Source organism: Lepisosteus platostomus, chromosome 9, assembly GCF_059453375.1.
Source record: "Lepisosteus platostomus isolate fLepPlt1 chromosome 9, fLepPlt1.hap1, whole genome shotgun sequence".
Lineage (NCBI taxonomy): Eukaryota > Metazoa > Chordata > Actinopteri > Semionotiformes > Lepisosteidae > Lepisosteus > Lepisosteus platostomus.
In genome coordinates, this window is record NC_142619.1 from 10074659 (window position 1) to 10096554 (window position 21896).

Consider the following 21896-nt stretch of genomic DNA (forward strand, 5'->3'; position numbering starts at 1 on the left):
CTCCAATACCAAGGATGCCAGTTCAGGTATAGACCTCAGTGGATTCTCAGACAGCAGCACAGTTAGCATTGCTAACTTGAAAACTGGCCCTGGTGTAATTGTGTGCTTATTTGTGTCTGTGTGTGCCCTATGGTATACTGCTGTCCCTTGCTTGCATCTGGTGCTTGCAGAGATAGGCCCCGGCTTCCACTACAATGCTATATTGGATGAAACGGTTAGAAAATTGGATGAATATACTTGCACGATGTAATTAACAGACTTTTTATACTGTAGATACAGCAGGATATCTCAATGTAAGTCTGAATGTTTTACGTTTATGAGAGACTGTAAAAATGACAAGTATGAGCTAGCAATTGGAGATCTCAGCTTTGTGCTATTGGTCAGTCTTTTTTCATCAGCTTCTCAAAGACAGGGCAGTTCTTTTGGAAAGACAGCTTTCCCAGTCGGGGTCTGAACCCATCTGCAGAGGGGGAAGGGGGGTCTGGGACAGATGGCACTGTCCTGTCCTTCTTGACAGCCGGAGTCAACCTGTAGCCAGTGTGTCTGGAGGACCGCAGAGAGAAACTTATCAAAGGTTTGTGATTTTCAATAAACAGAGGAAAAATTACAGTTACAATTTGGTAATGTTTTCTTTTTTTAATAGTGTACCTCTTCCTATTTTAAATATATTTAATTATTTTATATTAGACAAGGATCTAATCAGTTCAAGGATCCACTAAACTGTTTATGAGATTTTTTACAGGAAATGTAATGTAATGTATTGCAGTAACATGGTGTTAACAGAGTGTAAATAATATGGTAAAAATAATTGCCACTATTAGATAATTGCCTGATTGTCTACCAGTCAGACATACGTCATATTTCATGTATCAGTGGTGCTCAGAAGTGAACACTGTACTGGATCCATATCAGTTTGCATATAAACACCGGCGGCACACCGATGATGCACTCAACAACATAATGCATCTTGTTCTAAAACACCTAGAGGACCCCAATGCCTATGCTCGGATGCTGTTTGTGGACTTTAGCTCTGCATTTAATATGCTGCAGCTCCATCTATTGATAAGTAAGTTGAAGCAAATGTCCGTTAACCATAACTTTATAAGATGGTACCATTCATTTTTAACACATCACAGTATGTCAGGGTCAACAAGCTGTTCTTGGCTTAATGCATAGTATATATAGATAGTAGCAGCTCATCTGTATACATGTCAGAAATCCACAGATTTGTGCAATGGTGTGACAACAATAGCCTAATTTTGAACGCTAAAAAAACAAAAGAAATAGTTTTCGATCCCAGAACAGTTGGTGATCACTCACAGGTAGTATAATATATATAATATCGTATAATATGCAATGTTTTTCTTTGTGTGTGTGCCAGGAGTGCTGGCCGCCATAAGAAATTTCCTCAGGGGATAATAAAATCTTATCTTATTATATGCTTGAGTGTTCAGTTTGTTTTGCATTTATAAATTGTCATTCACATCCCTTAAACTGTTGTGTTATTAATGAAAGTAAAAACTCATATCACTGAGTTTAGATATTCTCTCTGATATCCCTGCAGATATTGACCAATTTAACATGATGTTAAAAGTGATATTGTGATTTTTGTTTTGGGTGTTTTTGTAAGGTCTTTAACCTTGTATTTTAAAGCAGATAGTTGTTATACAGAATGTTGAAATATTTGGATAGTAATACAATTTATTTTGATAATGAGATTTATTTTTCTCTTTATGGAGTTTTTTTTTCTTTACTTCCATATCTAATGGTTACACTACTACTCTATGATCCACTGAAGTACTTTGCATCCACACGCCCTAATTCTGTTTTGATTTATTGTATTGTATAACCTTGTCTGTAAAGTACAGTATGTGTAAATAACTGTGTAAGCTCTCTATGGCAACATGTTGTAAAGGGTGCTATACAAAAAATCTAATTTATTTGAATGTTATTATATTTGTTTTACTACTAGCCTATTGTCCTTGTTTGAGACAATTATTGAAAAATGAGATATCTGGTGATGAGGATTTTTCTTAGTAAATTTATTTAAAGTTTCCATTGCTTTGGAAAGCTCTTCTATTCCTTACATATGGAGATAGGAAAACCTGAGAATAAGGGGATAGTCTGGTCCATAAAAAGGATCGCCATTTTGCATATTGTAACCTTGCTACGAAGAAATTGTAGTTCTTGCAGTCGCAACATTGGTATCTGGAACTACACTTCCCACAAGGGGGTGGAAGTGGCAGTGTTTTAAGACGGCTGAATATGATGGCCCTGAATTTAACAAGCACCTGTAAGGTGACCTTGAGGAGTAGTGGATGTACTGTAGAGCTGTGGCTGCCACAAATCTAAAATGACTGAGAGGAAAGCATTTTTCTTTTAATTTGGTAAAGAACCCGATTTAAAGGTAAACCCTTTTGATTCAAGGAACCAAGTAAAGAAAGAAAACATTTAAACATTTAAAGAACAGATTAAATTAATCATAGATTTAAGTCCTTAATGGCTTGAGACCCTCCTCTTAAAAACACCTTGTATAAATAGGGCACACTAACTTAAAATATGCTAAATAAAACTAATCAATTATGCTAGTGATATGTGACCCAATAAAAATAAAAGCATTTTCAATGTATGTTATCAGTTAAATCAATATTTTTTCAGTTGTGTGTGAACAAACTAGTATTTTAAGGCATTTTGTAAAATGCAAATAATTATTCTGACAGTGTGTTTATACAGTATGTATTTTTACATATGGTTGGGATGGGTTAGTAAAGGTTAATTTTCATCCATGATTTAATCCATGGTAATGAAAATCCACTGCATTTTCATAATTCAAGTTGCACGATGATAAACCACAGCAAATTATCATTAGTGTTATGAGAATAAACAACACAACATATTTTTAAAAGTATTTAAAACTTTAACTGTTTGTGAAAGAGTAACTCTACTGTTACTAAAAGTTATTTACAGTAGTATAGTGAACTGAAAAATTAGTTAAACCAGGTTGTAGTAATAGTTAAAAATATAAGTTTATACAGAAAAACCTAACACACGGCAAACTAACCCTTTACTAAGAAAGGCATACAGACATGAGGACAGTAACATGAATTATTCAGGCAAATTTTACTCGTTTTTAAGGATCACAGTTACTGTATACTCAAAACTATTCTAAAAATAGAATAATAACAGATGGCTTGTAAGGAAATGAAGAAACAGGTACCAAGGATGAAATATCTGAAAACTAGTGGAAGAGATGCTTCAACAAGTCTGTCCCCAGGGGCTTGGGATAAATGTTCCCCTTTTTTTGGAGATCAGCTTCCTTCTAATGAAAGCACAGCTAAAGGAGTAAAGATACCCTGTGTGGATTCATCTAGAAATAGCAAAACCTTGATTACTGTAATTTGCTCTGAGACATTCAAGGCAAGGAAGGATGACTGCGAAACACAAGAAGCTGCTGAAAATTCAACTCATTATAATTCAAAGCCTACATCTCCTTCTCAGATGAAAGAATCAACGAAATTTGAACATTCAGGAAGCATTAAGGAAGCAAACTGGGATTTTCGGCTGTGAAAAATGAAATCCTGGGATTTGCAGAATGCAGGCGATTCAGATCTTAAAGGAGCAAATGTGTTTTCTCAGAATATGTGCATGTTATGAAGACTGCAGAGATTTCAGTTCTCACTTTAAAATTGAAACTGCAAATGTATCACTCATTTCTGAGCTTTGCAATCAAAATAAACACAATTTTAGATGGGTTTAAGAATAAAAGGAGCTCCTCCAGACCAGATATTTAAAAGTCCACTATGTATACTTTTGTTATTCAAGGTCTCATGGACAACAACATGAAACACAATAGTAAAAACCAAAGGTCATATATTATATGCTATATAATGCTTGTTCTCTTTTCTATATTCTGGGACCTTACTTGGAAATATTAGGAATTTTATTATGATAAATGTGCAAAGGAACAACTCTTAATCACAATAAAATGATCAGTTTATTTAAGATCAGTACTGATAAGCAGAAATTTTATAGTGAAACAGTTGAGACTGATAGATGCTTTTGTATATTTTGAAATGTTGTGTTCTAAAATCTTGCAAATGCTGTATTGTTATACATGACTATAGGAGTTAAGAAAAAACATATTGCATCAGCCAATTTCAAGCTTTCAATCAAACCTGTACTTAAATTACTTTTAATTTCCTAGTCCTTCCTCTTGCTGAAGATGTCTTGAATATAAAAAAAAAAATAGATTGAGGATTGAGGTTGACATTTTCTAATATTTAATGTTTAACATTTTCTTTTCAAGAGGTGAAGTAAGTTCCCCATTGCTAGTCCTCAGAACCTGTATATTCCTAACGTCAATATATTGTACTAAATTACTCAAGTGTACTGAACCCTTTAGGAGAGCTTTATTTTCTTTGTTTGATTAGATGCCTTTAACTGTATTTAGGTGTTAAACAGCACAGAGCATTGGAATTCACATTTGCCCTAGTACTGGGTTTCAGTTTGATCGTCTAGAAAAACTTTGTATATTTCTTCTAAACAGGAACTAATTAAACAATCAGACCCACAGGCTAGTTCAGTAGATCCTCAGTGTCAAGTAGGTTACAACAACGAGGTCTTTCTGTATCACAGGGTGTATTACTGATATTATCTACTGCAAAAACGACTACATGAAATATTTAGAATGTTTTCTATTTATTTTTATGTTTTATTATAAATCATCTGTTATCCCATGAATGATTCATTCAACATTTTACAGTTCTTTCATTGTTGTGTTATTGAAAACATACCTTGTATATGTTATTTTATGACTCCACTTCTCACTTGACAATTCTATTTTTTTTCACTTGTGCATGCAGTTCTGTGTACTCTTTTATTGTGGAATATTAGGCCCTTTTGTACAGTATGTGTAACATTCTCTCCAGATGTTTTCTCTTCAGTTCTCTGTTAAAGTATTTTAAACTGTATTTTCCTAGACTAATTGTTTTATGGATTGAATTGTTTTCAGTATTTGTATTTAACATTCAGTATTTTCTTTAACATTCTTTGGGACACCACAAAATAATTTCCTGCCTCGAGCTCTGGGAGTCCAGGAGTTGGATACATGCTATTGCTGAGACTACCTATAGTATCTCTTTAATTGCTGTAAATTAGATATCACACTCGAGAGTCTATTGCAAAGGTTCTAGCCTCTCATTCCTGTGAACAGTGTTGCGAAAATATCAGTTACAGCAAATTACAATGAATCCAAAGAAACAGTGAATACAAGTAGAAATAAAGTTGCCGAGTGATAATTGATCAATAATGTCCTGGTAACAAGCAGTCAATGCTTGGGTTGTTATGTCTCACCTATCTGGCTGAATCGAGACCTGTTGATAACTATGATCTCACTGTAAACAATGTGGGCTCACAGGATATCAGCAAATCAGAGGGCTCAATAAGGACACCCTGGAAGAAATAAGTGCGTTTAACATCATCACCTGAGAACTGTCACTAGTCACAAAAAGTTAATGGCACAGCCCAGACTTGATTTGATGATTTCTGAGCTTTAGGATTCATTCTGCCCCTGAAAAAGCACTGGGTGAGCCTCACACTGAGACCACAGAGTGTGTTCTAATTTACCAAAGAGCATGAACATACTGGAATATAACACATTTATCATACTGCTTGGAGTAGAGAAAAAATGCTGAGAAAAGCCCAACAACCTTGACCACAGTCCATTCATATTGTTAATTATATTATACAACTGCTATACAGCTCTGGTTAATAAATCACAATCAGAACAATTGAGAAACCTAGAGGTACAGTAAGTGAAACTGTCTATACTACACACAGACTCCATACATAAAACACATCTCAGATAAAGCTGTATGTCTATACTCATTCCTTTGACCAGGCTTTAGTCTTTTTCTCAACTAGTGTTCTCTAACGCTCATCCAAAACAATGACTGCAGTATTCTTAGATGCTTTAACCATACTGAAATGTGTAATTCAGTCTTACTTAATTCTTCCTCCTATATCCCTTCTGCTAGCTGTTTCATGCCTCACTACTGTAATTAATTCAAAGCTGCTCACATTATCTGAGACTCAATTATCTCAACATGCAGTTTGTGCGGTTTTGTTTCTCTCAGGCTATAAATAACTTGTAACATCCTGAACCAAAAATGAGAAGAATGACATAAGGAGCATTGTTTATGGAAAAATCCCACTGCCTCTACAGTGGAGTAGTGAAGAATACAGCCTATTTTTCAATTGGATTTCAAAGAGTATCAGGATCAAGTACTACAATTACATTGAATAGGAGGACCTCTGTTTTTAAAATATTCAAGTTTGTTTTGTTTTACCACATAAAACTTTGTTATGTGAACTAGACTAGTAAAATACTACTGCTATTAAATGCACTACTGTAAATTTAAACTGTAAAAATAGCAAAAACAGATACAGTATGCTTAATGACTGTGCTGGTTTCCCCTTGATTTCCAGATTTTTACTGGCTTGGATTGTGTATCAAATTACATCTTTTACTCATAAGCATTTGAAAACATGCTTATCCAAGCAGGTGGCATGTTGATTTTAGTCAGACACTTTTCAGAATTAACATGTCACTATTGGACACAAGTTCTAGGTAGAATAATCCTGTGTTTAGCCTCTTAATTTTGTTTTCCTTTAACCTTTCTTGCTTCTTTTCTTTCATCTCATATAAGCAATGTGTCTCAAAATGAGACCTCATACTTCATTTATATACTCATACAGTGCAAAAGAGAATGTTCCAACTAAGTGTTTTTCTGATGGAACACTTCCAAATGTCATTCCATAAAACCTAGACGCAGGGCAGAATGCATGGTGCGCTGAACGCCTTGTTATAGTGTAGTGATTCATAGCCGTTCAGGGACGCCAAATATGTAAGAAAACTGGCTCTCTGAAGGCACCAGTTCTGTAGGGTTTGGGCATTTACTGAGACAATTATTAATTGTAGCAGTAAATCACAAAGTTGATTCTTTTGATGGCTTTAGAATCCAACCATGCGACATAACTCAAACAACGCACACACACAGGTACTAATACACGAGGATACATTTATTAATACATAGAATATGCCTTAAACTAACAGATCTTATCGAGAGGGTTATCAGAATATCTGAAGGAAATTAACCTGCTACAAGTATTCAAAATCCTCAGGTACTAAGTCAACACAGTGGATTTCCTTCGAGAAACAGCTGGATGAGATCCTTGAATCAATTAACTATTAACTACCAAATGGGCTTTATGGACTGACCGACCTGTAGTTTGTAACAATTCTTTTGTAAGGTTCCAACCATATGTTCTTATTTTTGATATATTAAGTATACTAGTCAGTTTCATCGATGATATCAAATAGGAAGATAAGAAAACACTGAAAAACCATCAAGGAAAATTATAAAAAGACTAGACAAAAGTAAAGGAAACTATACTCCTATTAGAGTAAGATTTGCTAATTTAACTAGCATATGATGTATTCCAAAATCTAGATCAGTGATATGAATTTGTAAGAATTTGTAGTAATTGATAATCAAATCATCATATTCAACATTAAGCATAGTTACCCTTGCAGTACTTGAATGGGAGACCTATTATCATGTTAATAGATCTAACATCATGTTTAGTAGTGCTGGTGGACCACAAATATTTATCACTCTTCTTCCTTGGATACGAAATTCCAAACTAATGCTCCTAATATAATAACAATGACTATTGATTTATAGGAGTACTGCTGTTTTAAACTACTTGTGGTCATTAAAACTCAGTTTAGATAAAATCAGCAATAAAAAGGCATCAGAGTAAGAATGCTAAGCTGTGATATCCTGAATTTAATTGTTCAGTTCAGGTTATCTAACTTTCACCTTCAGTTTTAAAAAAAGGCTTAACTAAGTAGCTCTCCAAATAGTAAGGGAAAGGCTATAATTACAACACCCAGAAGGAACCCATGCATTGAGGAACACATAATTTAAAGGGATGTGTTGATTTATGGATGTTAGCAAGCAGCATCTTTCCTAACTCCCAAGTAACCAAATGTAATCGAAGGTACTTTAATTAGGGATGTATTATTCACCCCGTTTTTCGAAAGCATGCGAATGATGAAGTTATGCAAGTCTGCATGGTGCAAGCCTGTTTTTTGGATACCTTTTGAAGTTTTCAGGAGGAAGTATGTTTCCATGACTCTCCAGAGTAGGTGTTCTGATCTGGCTGAGAAAACTGATCCTATCTTGCTCTCTCCTTGCTAGGTTTGATTGTACCGATGCCTTTTTCCTGGACCAGGAAGATGTTTGTCCCTTTTGTGACAAGAAATGCGTGTAGGTATTGGGGCCCATTCTGGAAGGTTTGGGTAGGGAGAGGGGATACAGAGAGGCTATCATGTCCGTGATGTTCTGGGCCCGGCTGTGATAAGCAGTGTCTCTCCACCCTTGTTCCTGCCAATTAGGGTCCTCCCCAGCCTTCAACCACTGAATGTACTCCAAGCATGGCTTGTCAAGAGGGAGCTGCTCCGTGGATCGGCTAAGCCAATGCTGGAGTCTCATCTTGGTGTCAGAGCTTCTTGATGGGCTTGTGAGGATAAGCCTCTGCGTGGATCGTGGACAGAAGCTTGTAAATTTGACCATGTCCATTCTGCAGAAGTCAGATAAAAGCAGTGTTAAACTCTTGCCAGAAACACACATTGTTGTGCCCTCCAAAGTTTAGTTGGCAATCAACTAGACAAATCCCGCGCCAAGTCTCTGTACAATGAAAATAAACAGTGTGCTAAGTGACAGTGTTGAGGAGCATTTCAAGAAAAAATACAATTGAACATGGTATAAATCACAAAGACAATTAATCCCAGTGTTATGCTCAGGTCCCTGACATACAGGGACTGTGACGATCGGCAAGCCAAGCTCTACGGGTGTTCAGAGAGACTCTGAGGAGTTCTGGGGGGACCAAAGGTCTGCCCGAGTTTCAGAGGCGGACTAGTTGGTGTGGAGAAAAAAATTAGCTACTGTAAATCTAAGGCGGTGTGGAAAAAACATTCCCTTACTTGTCAGTGCCATTAGCGGCAATCATTGTGATAAAATGAGAAAAGCACTAGAGTTCTGGTAAGTGGAACTGAGCGTCAGATCAACGTTGGAGCACAGAGCAAGCAGGGAATCAACCTTAAATAAAGAGCTCAACTGATGATTGGGGTGTGCCTGATTAATAAATTAATGGGGGCTGGGAGATGTGGACTGAGTGAGTCTGCACAGGGTTAGACAAGTCCCAGTGCGAATGTGCTGGTTGTTAGGGGCAACACTGGGATAAGAGCCACTCTCAGCCTGTGTGTAAAACCCAGGACCAATTAACCTGTTAAAAACACCATATATTTATAATAATAATAATAATTGCTTACACTTATATAGCGCTTTTCTGGACATTCCACTCAAAGCGCTTTACAGGTAATGGGGACTCCCCTCCACCACCACCAATGTGCAGCATCCACCTGGATGATGTGACGGCAGCCATAGCGCGCCAGAACGCTCACCACACATCAGCTATCAGTGGGGAGGAGAGCAAAGTAATGTAGCCAATTCATAGATGGGGATTATTAGGAGGCCATGATTGGTGAGGGCCAATGGGAAATTTGGCCAGGACGCCGGGGTTACACCCCTACTCTTTTCAAGAAACAGCCTGGGATTTTTAATGACCACGGAGAGTCAGGACCTCGGTTTTACGTCTCATCCGAAGGACGGCGCCTGTTTACAGTATAGTGTCCCCATCACTATACTGGGGCATTAGGACCCACATGGACCGCAGGGTGAGCGCCCCCTGCTGGCCCCACTAACACCTCTTCCAGCAGCAACCTTAGTTTTTCCCAGGAGGTCTCCCATCCAGGTACTGACCAGGCTCACACCTGCTTAGCTTCAGTGGGTTACCAGTTGTGAGTTTTATATTTAAAAACTCCCCAGGGCACTGATCCTCTGGATCAATTGATTGTAGGTTCTACATGCCTGAACAATGAAATTCACTCTTTTTGCTCCAGTCATTTGCTCTGCGGTATAAGTAGGAACTCTCTGAGGGTGTGGTTGCAAACACTAATTAGTTATAGTCTAGTTTACTACAGGATTAAATTAAAAATCTAAATATTAAAAAATATCAATCTAAATATAAAACAGAGTCATTCTTTCTTTCTCTGAGTTGTTTTCAATCAAAAACACTTTCTTCAACTAACTTTAAATAACTAACTTTATCCTCAAAAGCTAAAAAGTACATACAGTATATGCACACTGCTAATTTATATTTATGGAATAATGTATAAATATGTTTGCCACATTTTAACAGATAATTGTGTAAAGCTTATTTAAGAAGATACCTGACAATTAGTGTTAGAGCCTTACTCTACTCTTATAAGAAAATAATTGAATAACAACATTGTAATCTTATATGGGCTGACATACTGTATAATTCTTTAAATTTTTATCATTTTCATTCATCAACGTTTAAATAGTAAAATACAACTTGTAGATTTTTTTCCTGTCAAAGAAAACTTGTAAGCAAAAAACGCTTAGGCAGGTCTAATAATTAAACTCAACATCTTGTCCACGTCTATTTTTCTTTTCCCAAAATGGTTAAACTAAATTTACAATTATGTATTGACATTCTCCACCAGGACAGTGCATACTGTTGTAAATACACATTTTGATGAGGAACAGTAAACATGCCATAATTTTCACATACTATACGCTGTTGTAGGTTGTAGTTAGTTTAAATCTGCTTTTTAAGAACTGTTGAATAGATAATCTTTAGTCCTAACAAAATAAAACATGACATATTTTCAACTATTAAGACATTTTCAAAATGCTGTACCTTTTCTGTACTTCAGAGTCATTGAAATGTTGTCCTTTATGCTGATGCTGATATCATCCTGAATAAAAAATCAAAGTATCAGGAACAGAGTACCTATATAGATAGATTATTATGTGATTATAGATTATTATGATACATTATGCATACAATTTAAAATCACAGACTCTTACATTTACAACCCCTCTATTGGCAGTGGAAGCACTCTCTATGAAAAGCCACGGCAGTTTCAGAGACAGCAACTTTTTTTGCAGACTACCTTGACCTCATATAAAAAGCCGTGATGTCAGAGAAGTGGCTGAGTGCCAGGTGATACTGTTATTGTGACCTCATTGTGGGTAATGTGGTGGTTACGTCTGCTGGCTCACAGCACTCGGGTCCTGGCTTTGATTTTGTATTGTATCTTCTGGAGTTTTCTCCAGCTGTTCTAAATCCTTTTGGCCTCCCCAAAGACATGTCTAAGTTAACCGGTGTCTCTGAATTATCCCTTTGTATGTGTGCCTTGCAATGAACTGGTGACTCATTCATTCAGGACTCACTTCATTGTACCCTGTGATTCTGGAACAAGTTGTGAACTGTCACAGAATAAGCAATTTTCAGATAGATTCATTACTTTATTGCCATAACAACTAGTTATACTGTGTGTTGGTTTGGTAACCCCATACAATTAAAGAAATACCATAGAAATATACAACATAAAGACAATGTCAGAATGCATTCACTCAACACATTCACAAATGCATTAACAAACCTTCCTAATATGACCAATACTTATTATGTAAATATGCGTAGTTGAAGCATAAGAGGTACTGTAATTGAAGACATTGGTCCATGCATAACCTAAGTTGAATGAAAAACGACAGTCTTCCAGTAGCAGTTTCACTTAGAAAATAACTCACTTAAACTTATTACTATTTAGCATCCATTAATAAAGTATATATTATAAAAATTTGATCAAGAGGTGTCATTTTCTACAAGATTATTAACACTGCTTAAGTTCTGTTATAGGTTATAAAGAATTTTAAAAATGGAATCTTTGGGAAAAAAAGTTACAATTCTTCATTAAACAGGCCAAACATGATAAGTTGTGCTTGTTTATGATTAAATTATGGGGAATAAGGGAAATCATCATCAGTTTCTGATAATACTGTTAAGAATGGTTGCATATACCTAGTGCATTCTGTTTAAATGGCCAAAAAATGAATAGACTACACCGCTTCCCAATTCAACATATTAATTAACAAATTCACCTTCTAAGACCCTACATTGGCATTTGATCACTATCCCAATATATCGAACTTTTCCATGGTTTCCATGTTAATTTACATCATCAGCTTCAACCACAGTCCAGTCGACAACCTGCACATTTAGTTAAAGACAGATTAATCAGCGATTAGGTGAACATCTGTTTAAATCATCAGAATTATCAGATGCTCCCTGTTGTCTTGAAGCACTCAGTTTCTCCAGCCATTCTCAGAGCTGGATGTTGGGCTGGGAGTGGGAGGAATGCCACCGCACATTGAATTAGACTCTGCTGATTCTTGTTCACACATGTGTACGTGGTCATTATAGTCAGACAATATTTTGAATCTGCTTTTGATCGCTCTTTCTTGCCACCTGGAACCTGCTTTACTTTATACAGTACATCAATATAGTAGCAGTAAACCTCTCAGGACAAACACATTCTTTCTGGTTTGAACTACCATTGCCACAGTGGCTATGCCGGTGATGAATGGCTGCGCAGTTACATAAATATACATCAGTAAATAATGATCGCAATGAGTATGTGGTTGCTCAGAAAGTGTTTCATTTGTCGTTTTACTTCCTCTCTTCAAATGTCTTAATTAAAGCACAGACATTAGCTTAGATACAGAAGATCGAGGGCAGATGCTTTAAATCAGGTATACTGTATATTTTTTAGGGTTAGGGTTCTTTTTCCTATTGTAACCTACAATATTCCAGATATAGACTACTTTCAGAATCATGTTTCTTACACATAATGCACAGTTGCTCAGTCAGAGCAGTCAGAGACACCTACCGTACTAGTTGTCACTTTCAAATGAACTCCAAATGCTGGTGGTTTCACACCACATTTTTACAAATAACAATACCAGACTGAGTTCAATTAACTTATCAGCTTCAATAGTGGTGTAGCAGACAATCCATAAATTATATAGGATTTAAGAAATGTATTAAAAATAAATTTACTATTTGCCTCATAGTGAAAAAAAATATCAACTCAAAATTACTGAATTAGAAACTCTTTTCAGGAGTGTGCTCAGCAAAGCACTCCTTTGGAAGTTATACAAGATGAACTGAATATCATTAGCTCAGAAATTAATCTTCTATTTAAGAAGCATGAAGACTCACTGATCCACTGAGCCAGAAAAAAATATTTAAACAGCAGAAGACCCAGTTATTTGCTGGTTCTTTGACTTCATAATAATGAAAACTATGTAGACATTGTATAAGTTAAATCTTTCCATTAGGATATTTTAGCCAGCAGCCATATCACCATGCAACCCACTGAAGCTAAGCAGGTGTGAGCCTGGCCAGTACCTGGATGTAGACCTCATGGGAAAAACTGCTTGGTTGCTACTGGAAGAGGTGCTAGTGGGGCCAGCGGGGGCACTCACCCCGTGGTTCGTGTGGGTCCTAATGGCCCAGTATAGTGACAGGGACACTATACTGTAAAAAGGCGCCGTCCTTAGAATGAGACGTAAAACCGAGGTCCTGAGTCTCTGTGATCATTAAAAATCCCAGGGCGTTTCTCAAAAAGAATAGAGGTGTTACCCTGGCATCCTGGCCAAATTTCCCATTATGGCCTCATAATAATCCCCATCTATGGATTGTCTTTATCACTTTACTCCACTGATAGCAAGTGTGTGATGAGTGTACTGGCACACTATGGCTACCATCGCATCATCCAGGTGGATGTTGCACATTGGTGGTGGTGGTGGAAGGGAGTCCTTATTACCTGTAAAGCGCTTTGAGTGGAGTGTCCAGAAAAGCGCTGTATAAGTGTAAGGAATTATTACTATTTTAATGTATCTAACCCGGATAAATAATGCATTCTGTTTCTATTGGACTTCACTATATACAGTAGCTCTGATACCCATCTTGCTAAGGAAATCTGCACGTTTCCTTCAAAGCTTTGTTAAACCATTGATATTCGCAGAGCTAAAGGATGTACTGCAGGGCATAAAAGATCTCCCATTTTACCAGAATTGATGGTATCCCATCTGAATTCTGTCTAGCTTTGTGGATTTAGTTGGCCTTCCTTTTGTTACTGTAGATATTAGTCAAACTGCTATTAAGCAAGTCTCATCTCCTAGAGATGTAAAAAACAGCTACTATTGTATGTCCTTACTACTAGAAAAGAACATTATCACCGTCTTTCATTAAAAGATCAAATAGATGCCAGGCTCTGTCTTATATTATCACATCAGCATGAAGCTTTTATAACTAAAATAGTCCATATTGATTGAGCAAGGCTTCTCAGAAGATGTTCTCCAACTGATGAAAAACACCATCTTCTACACATCACATACATAATGCAGGAATTGACAACGGTCCTTGTGCTGTTCAATCAATAGGTGCCAAAGAGCGTTTTACCAAATAAGAATGGCATCATCTCTGGTTGGCGTTGGATCTGATGGGGCCGGGCCCACAGTTTATTAATATAGTATTACTGCATATGTTAAGCCTTCAGTGGCTCTGCCCACATGCAATACCCAGTTTATTATTTCGAGAGGCGCTCATCAAGGCTCTCCACTTTTCCACTATTTTTGCCTTGTCATTGGAACTCCTCATTCTTGCTGTTTGGCAACCTTTCTGCTCCTATCACTGTCAACTCAGCTCAGCATCAGCTCCCTTTACACAGATGATGTGCACTTCTTAATGTCTCTAAATCAAAGCCGTGTCTGTTCAGTGACAGGATGTATGATTAACTGATTAAAGACAGTGTTGATGTCCTTGAACACTGAGATGGAAGGTGCTGCCCTGCCATTGAAAATACTGCTGATTATGCATGTAAACTACTGTATTTAGGTGTAGATATTCAGCTCTTATTACATTCTATCATAACTGACATTTTTAATGATTTTATGACAGCTGAAGGCAAACATGAATAGATGGGTGTGTTTACAAGCTTCATTACAAACTGGCTGTGTTATGATAAAAATTAATAGTCTTTCTGCATTAAGATTTTCAGTCCTTTGCCTCCAAAATGAGATGGCCCAGGGGATTACCGAGAAAAATCACGTGCTATGAATTCTGAATTTTTAAGGAGGGAGAAGTGGCTTTGGATTAAATTTTACAATTTAAATGTAAGAGATATTTAGGAGGCTTTGCTGTACAACATTAATATCTTTATTTGGGGCATTTATTACATGCGTACATAGTATTCCCTAATACAGTGGATATAAAAAGTCTATACACCCTTATTGAAATTGCAGACATTTTGTACATCTTTTGTATTTTTTACAATTACAGTGCCTTTAGAAAGTATTCCTCCCTCCTGCACAAATCCAAATATTATTTTATTACAACATTTTCAATTAATTTTTTACCTTGATTCACACAACAGACGTAACAATTTAAAGAGTCAAAAATATTTTTGAGACATTTTGAGAAGAACCATATCATCTTTCCACATCTGGATTAAGGGATTTTTTCCCATTCTTCCTTAAACATTTGCTCAAACTCTGTCAAACTGGATGGGGTAAATTAGTGAACAAAAACTTTAAGTCCTTCTACAGATTCTCAGTGCGATTGACTAATGCTGGCATCGTAGACTCTACTTTCTCTTTGCTGTGGAACATGCTGATCTGTGGTGACTACCTTACTTAAAAAACTTGGCTTTGTTATGTGAATTAGCTGTTGTGAGTGTTTTTACTGGCTTTCACACATAACAAAGGTAGGTGAAAGCTTAACAATACAAGTCATTTCAGGGTTTTACTTTAAATTACACATAAAAAATGCCAGTACTTTTGTTACACTGTAACATTATATAGCACTTTGTTTGTATCAGTGACAAAAATCTGTTATAAATGAGTGAAATTAATGATACATTATTTTTTATTTGAGTATAACTCAATTTAACAAATTGTGGAAAAAATCTAAGGCAGTGAACACTTCCTGTCTTAGGATTTAAAATCATAGTGAATCTTATTAGCCATTCCTTTATTTTTCTACATCTGCTTTTATGTCCCCAAACATTCGATTTAATTAAATATATAATACCTCAAATAATTATTGAAATAAGTAAAGCATACCAGTTAATTTTTATCTACAAATGAAAAGCAAGATTTATGTCTAAAACAGAAGTCCAATTTTAACACGCACTATGGCTGCCATCGCATCATCCAGGTGGATGCTGCACATTGGTGGTGGTGGAGGGGAGTCCCCATTACCTGTAAAGCGCTTTGAGTGGAGTGTCCAGAAAAGCGCTATATAAGTGTAAGCAATTATTATTATTATTATTATTATTATTATTATTAATTAATTCAAATGTGTATGTAATGTTGTCCTATCATTTGCGTAAGGGCTTAAATATTCTATATGAAAGCTTTGCATAGGCAACTTAAATTAAATTATGATTAACTCCAATAAAATTGATAAAGGAAAGGAAAAAGGTTTTTTTATTTGTTAAATGCTACATCAGGAACAAGGGATGTCACAGAAAGCAAATGTATTAAGGGGCATCACAAATTCAAATTCAATTCAAAACTTCAGTCCTTGAGGTGTTAAGCCTGAAAAAAAGTCCTTATGGTTTTTAAGTGCTAATTTATTAACATACATTAGGAAACAAAGCATGTGGCTGAAAGGATGCTATCCTTGGCTCCAGGCAAAACTACTACATACTTTAATTTTATTAAAGGATTATGTAAATCCATTTTTAGACAAACATATCTCTCCAAGAACACTGTGCATAATAATACAAATATTCCACCCAATAGATACGTGTACATTAGAAGGGTGTTGATTAAACAGATTTCTATAATGCCACTTTAGATGTCAAGCAGACCCATGATTTTATAGAAACCAGTACAGTATTCTGAGTTTTACACCTTGGGAGTCCTGACACCTATGTCTTACAATAATAATCCTTAAAAAATAAATTTGCACATTTCTGCTTATCACATACAGTACAAGCACAGCTCAAAAAAGTTATTTACTTCTACTATTTGTGTAATTCCTGCTTATCCTGGTGCACGTCTAAAAAATACATGCAATTTTCATCAGCAAATCTTTTTAAGGCCTGAAAAGATTCAAATGGCAGTGAAGGGAAATCTAAACATACTGTACCTTATCAGTTTATGTTAGTTCTCCAAGTTTTGTTTGTAGGCATTTTGTGAACATGGTGAACGCCAGACATGCAATTTAATTTTTCTTGAATGCTATTTAAAGAAATTCTTGTTTAATAAAGAAATTAATTTGTTCAGTCCTTATGTATTAACAAACTACGCTGGGTGCAGCCTGTTTGCAAACTAGACTGGTTCCTATAGCAACCAAGGTAGTCTTTAGTGTATGCTGATTCCATATCACCAAGAAAGTGCAGCAGTGTAATATTGCTTTGAAAATCTTGTCTATTTCATAGAACTGGAATGCTGAAAAATTGCAGATTTTTTATTTAGTAAACAAGACTAGGTAAAAGGATGAAATGTAAAATTGAAAATTAAAAATGTGAAATTGAGAATTAAAGTATGTAAAAACGTATTTACTGGAACAGTAAAGTGCTGTACAAAGTTTTTCTGAAATCAGTATTATCCTCTGCTCCAAACTAGTTATGAAAATCATTTCCACTTCTAGAGTTTGTACATTTCCAGTGTCAGAAAGTAGATATGGTTATTGTAAATGAGGTCAAGCAATTACTGGCATCAGATGCAGTACATATCATATAACATGAAAATTGTACCTAAATCCATCACAATTTGAAGTTAATGCTGTAAATTTAATGAGTTTTTGTTAGATCCAGCTTGGTGTAAGGAATTACAGTCTTACTCATCATCAGAAACATCCATTTACAAATTATTATTAAAAATACCATGCTTTGGAACTACACAAATGTAAATCAGGCCTGTTTTGTTGTGAAGCATCACTCACTATACAGAGAGAGGTGTTGAGATTTGATTGTTGATGTTGATAATGTACATAATACTGTAAACTTTAAATTGCTCATCTTTTTTGTTTATTGTATCATTGGAATGTACACAAAAATGTGTTTCTGCAATATGCTTTAATAAAACACAAGCTAACTAGAGCCCACAGTAATGCTTCTCATAATCAAGACTGGCATTTGGGATTAGAGACAATGCTTTAGGACCATGTTGTCTTCGAAGTAGATAAATGAAAATATAAACCTAAGATTAATTGAAATGGATAGACAGACTTGTAGAGCTGATATCCAGGTTTTATAGGTCCTCCTCGAATTATCGATTTCTGCAAGAGCTTGGAACAACTTTAAAGTTAAGTACATAACCACTCAGTGTTTTGCAGTCTCTGGAGATCTGGTCGTGATACATTGAATGCAGACCTTTTAAAATTAAGATCAAACATCTGTTCCATTAAAAAAAAAACAATAATTGTGGCTGGCCATCCCTACTTCAAGACAGACATACATACAGTACACATGCATTTGAAAAAACAATGATGTGGACAGAAGTGAACATTAGAGAAAAAAAATTCTACATAAATGATTCTTTGGGATAAATGAAAAAGTGCTGAAGGTTTCACGGTTGTCTTCAGGTTGTAATAAACAAAACTGCTTCTGAAGCTAAGTTATGGTTTACTGCCATCTTGTGCAGCTTCAGTACAAATGCAGTGCCTTACAGCAGTGATTCTTTAAAGGGTTCCTCTTAAGTCATGATGGTGAACATATTAATCATATATCTATGCAGCTGGGATCACTGGACTGATTTAGGCAGTGATCAGAGACCATGCCAATGTTTTTTTTCTGCTTCGCAGGACATAAGAGGGTACCAACCTGTTAATACAGTCAAATATCTTTCTCCGTTTTCAAAAATATTATTCACAAGTGAATTCAGTTTAGTAAATATTGTTAAACTATAATTGTTAAAGATATTTAAAAAAGGCATTCATGCTTGAAGTTTTAAATTAGATGAGATGTTCTATGTGCAAAACATTCACACCTGGTAATGCATGATGTTCAAGTCAAGGCCAATATAAAAGACAACAGAATACCACACAGGGATGAGACGCAATATGAATCAGATGAATCATGCTTCATCATGTCCATCAACATACAGGTACAAGCAAGTGCACATGTGGTGCTAACCTAAAGAACTATACAGCCCTGAATGCTTGGTTCAAACAGCACATATTTCTAGTAATTCTATAATTTTGTATTGTATGGACTGTGTGCATTCATTCTCTTAGAAGACAAGATCAATGCTAATTGCTACTTAATGGTACTAAGTGATTATTGTCACATCACGTTCCAGCATTTCTTTCTGGCCAGGACTGGCTAGGGGTAACACATGTGGTCGCCCAATGGTTTGATGAGCACAACATTGATGTTTCCCATAGGTCATAGCCTTCTCAGTCACCAGATCTGAACAAAATCAAGCATTTATAGGACATTCTAGAGCAACGTTTGAAACAGCAGAATTCCAGATGCTGGTGACCTCTATGCCACATTGCATACAGCCTGTACAAGCTGTGTGGTAACCCAACTCCCTATTAAAAAGGAACAGCAGCCCTACTTTTATATTTTGGATTTAAAAATAGTTGTCATTGATGAATCCATTTCAAACCATAACAGCCATAAAATGTACACAGTATTGTGCAAAACCTCTTATTTACATAATAAAATAGACAAAATGTCCAGGTATACAGAGCCATGTTCTGCAATTTAGAATGAGGCAACTGAACATCTGGTGAGACGAAGCAGCCCTATTATATTATAAAAAAACAGGCTTCTTAATATATATCTCTTAGATGAAAAGAAATATTAAGCTTGACTTTGAGACAGTTTTGATGGCAAATACAACTTACTTGTTAGCTCTACATGCAGATCACGTTGAAATTTCCGCGGTGAAATGTCTGCTGTACAACCTGTTCTTACTCGCCTATATATCACATTACATTAGTCATTACAGCGACTCTCATGCGTTGCAAACCCTTGTTCTCGCCACAAGGTGTATACTGTACATTACTTTCACAAAATTCATGATTTTGTGCTGAATTCTGAATTTGTAAAATTTCGATACCTTGTCAATTTATTTTGTTGCCGTTTTAATAACCAGTCTGAGAAATTGGGACTGAATTTCCCTTTAAGTGACTTTACATTGGTGTTTTCATTGGTGTGTCAACTTGATATAGCTCTAATGTTCAAAGAAATGTATAATTTGACAAACTTCTTTAATTCTCAGATTATATCTTTGGCGATCCTGAAGGGTGCCAATGAATATGTCTGTGACTGTACTAGTGTAAAACAAACCTCACAGAATCCTGCAGGGATTCTTCTAGAGCAGATATTTTCCCAATAATCTTTACCACACACTCCATTTCTGTTTTTTTTAAAAAACAACAAAATGAAGTAAAAAAAAAGCTTTGCAAAACATTTTTAGCAATTGTAGTCCCCATTTGACAGCTTTAATCTGCTGCTAGACAAAGCATCAGTCTTTCCTTCAGATTTTCATTTTTATAAACCTCTGAAATTGCATTTTTTTAATTTAGCAGAAAACAGAAGTGAAATTTACATTATATGTATTTGCTTTTTGCTTATAAATTATATATCAACAATAACACAAATGTGACAAAAGACTCTAAAACCCATTGCTCTATATTTGGCAATTCGGATGAGACGTAAAACCGAGGTCCTGACTCTCTGTGGTCATTAAAAATCCCAGGGCATTTCTTGAAAAGAGTAGGGGTGTAACCCCGGTGTCCTGGCCAAATTTCCCATTGGCCCTTACCAATCATGGCCTCGTAATAATCCCCATCTATGAATTGACTACATTACTCTGCTCTCCTCCCTACTGATAGCTGATGTGTGGTGAGTGTTCTGGCGCACTATGGCTGCCGTCGCATCATCCAGGTGGATGCTGCACATTGGTGGTGGTGGAGGGGAGTCCCCATTACCTGTAAAGCGCTTTGAGTGGAGTGTCCAGAACAGCGCTATATAAGTGTAAGCAATTATTATTATTAATTAATTCAAATGTGTATGTAATGTTGTCCTATCATTTGCGTAAGGGCTTAAATATTCTATATGAAAGCTTTGCATAGGCAACTTAAATTAAATTATGATTAACTCCAAAAAAATAGATAAAGGAAAGGAAAAAGGTTTTCCTTTGTTAAATGCTACATCAGGAACAAGGGATGTCACAGAAAGCAAATGTATTAAGGGGCATCACAAATTCAATTCAATTCAAAACTTCAGTCCTTGAGGTGTTAAAAACCATAAGGACTTTTTTTCAGGCTTAAGTGCTAATTTATTAACATACATTAGGAAAACGAGCATGTGGCTGAAAGGATGCTATCCTTGGCTCCAGGCAAAGCTACTACATTTAGGATGTGAATATTAAACAGGATTAAGACAAATACAGCTAGTGAATTAAAAAGAATTAATTGGAATCTGTTGCCAGGTTTAATGTTTTCTTCAGGCTGCAATGATGATGATGAAAAAATACTATTACAATACTTTGGAAAGCAAATTATCAAACTGTTATACGCTTAAAAAAATATCACCCCGTTTTTTCTTTTGTGCACTTAGTCAGAAAGGTTTCTTTGCATGCAGAAAATGATCAGCATCCAATAAACCTTTACAGACCCCTGAATGTATGAAGACAGACTTCAAGTACCTGTCTGGATGCATTAAAGGGGGCAGCCATGGAAGCCACACAAATGCATCTTCTTACCTTGTTTCAAGGTAAGAACTTAAAAAAACTCCTCTAGTTTTTTCCCTGCTGTTGTTAATTAATATTACTCAGAATACAGGCTATATGAAAATAAAACCTAAAAAACCCTCTGGTTTTATGCTGCTAAAAGTAAAGTGAATACTTCCATGAACGGACACTTAATCT

The 21896-nt window shown here is 35.9% G+C and overlaps 1 protein-coding gene across 3 annotated transcripts; it reads right to left on the reverse strand.

Annotated features, from left to right (window-relative positions):
* Positions 1 to 247: 247 nt before the first annotated feature.
* On the reverse strand, positions 248 to 17362 carry LOC148654535 (uncharacterized). 3 transcript variants are annotated; one of them, XM_088646888.1, is made up of 4 exons: positions 17158 to 17362; positions 10852 to 10909; positions 8164 to 8646; positions 248 to 543 (listed from the first exon to the last, which is right to left on the reverse strand). In XM_088646888.1, the coding sequence occupies exons 3-4, from the start codon at positions 8643 to 8645 to the stop codon at positions 381 to 383; spliced, it is 645 nt and encodes a 214-aa protein (XP_088503014.1). In that variant the 5' UTR covers position 8646; positions 10852 to 10909; positions 17158 to 17362; the 3' UTR covers positions 248 to 380. The 3 variants fall into 3 exon arrangements, with proteins under 3 accessions (XP_088503014.1, XP_088503016.1, XP_088503017.1); XM_088646890.1 differs by lacking the exon at positions 17158 to 17362 and adding an exon at positions 11022 to 11114; XM_088646891.1 differs by lacking the exon at positions 10852 to 10909.
* Between the last annotated feature and the right edge of the window lie 4534 nt (positions 17363 to 21896).

Coding starts and splice junctions, on each gene's coding strand:
- LOC148654535 (XM_088646891.1), bottom strand. CDS start 8,645: ATGGACATGGTCAAATTTACAAGCTTCTGTCCACGATCCACGCAGAGG. Junction 544..8,163: donor CCTCCTGAAAACTTCAAAAG/GTATCCAAAAAA, acceptor GCGGTCCTCCAG/ACACACTGGCTACAGGTTGA.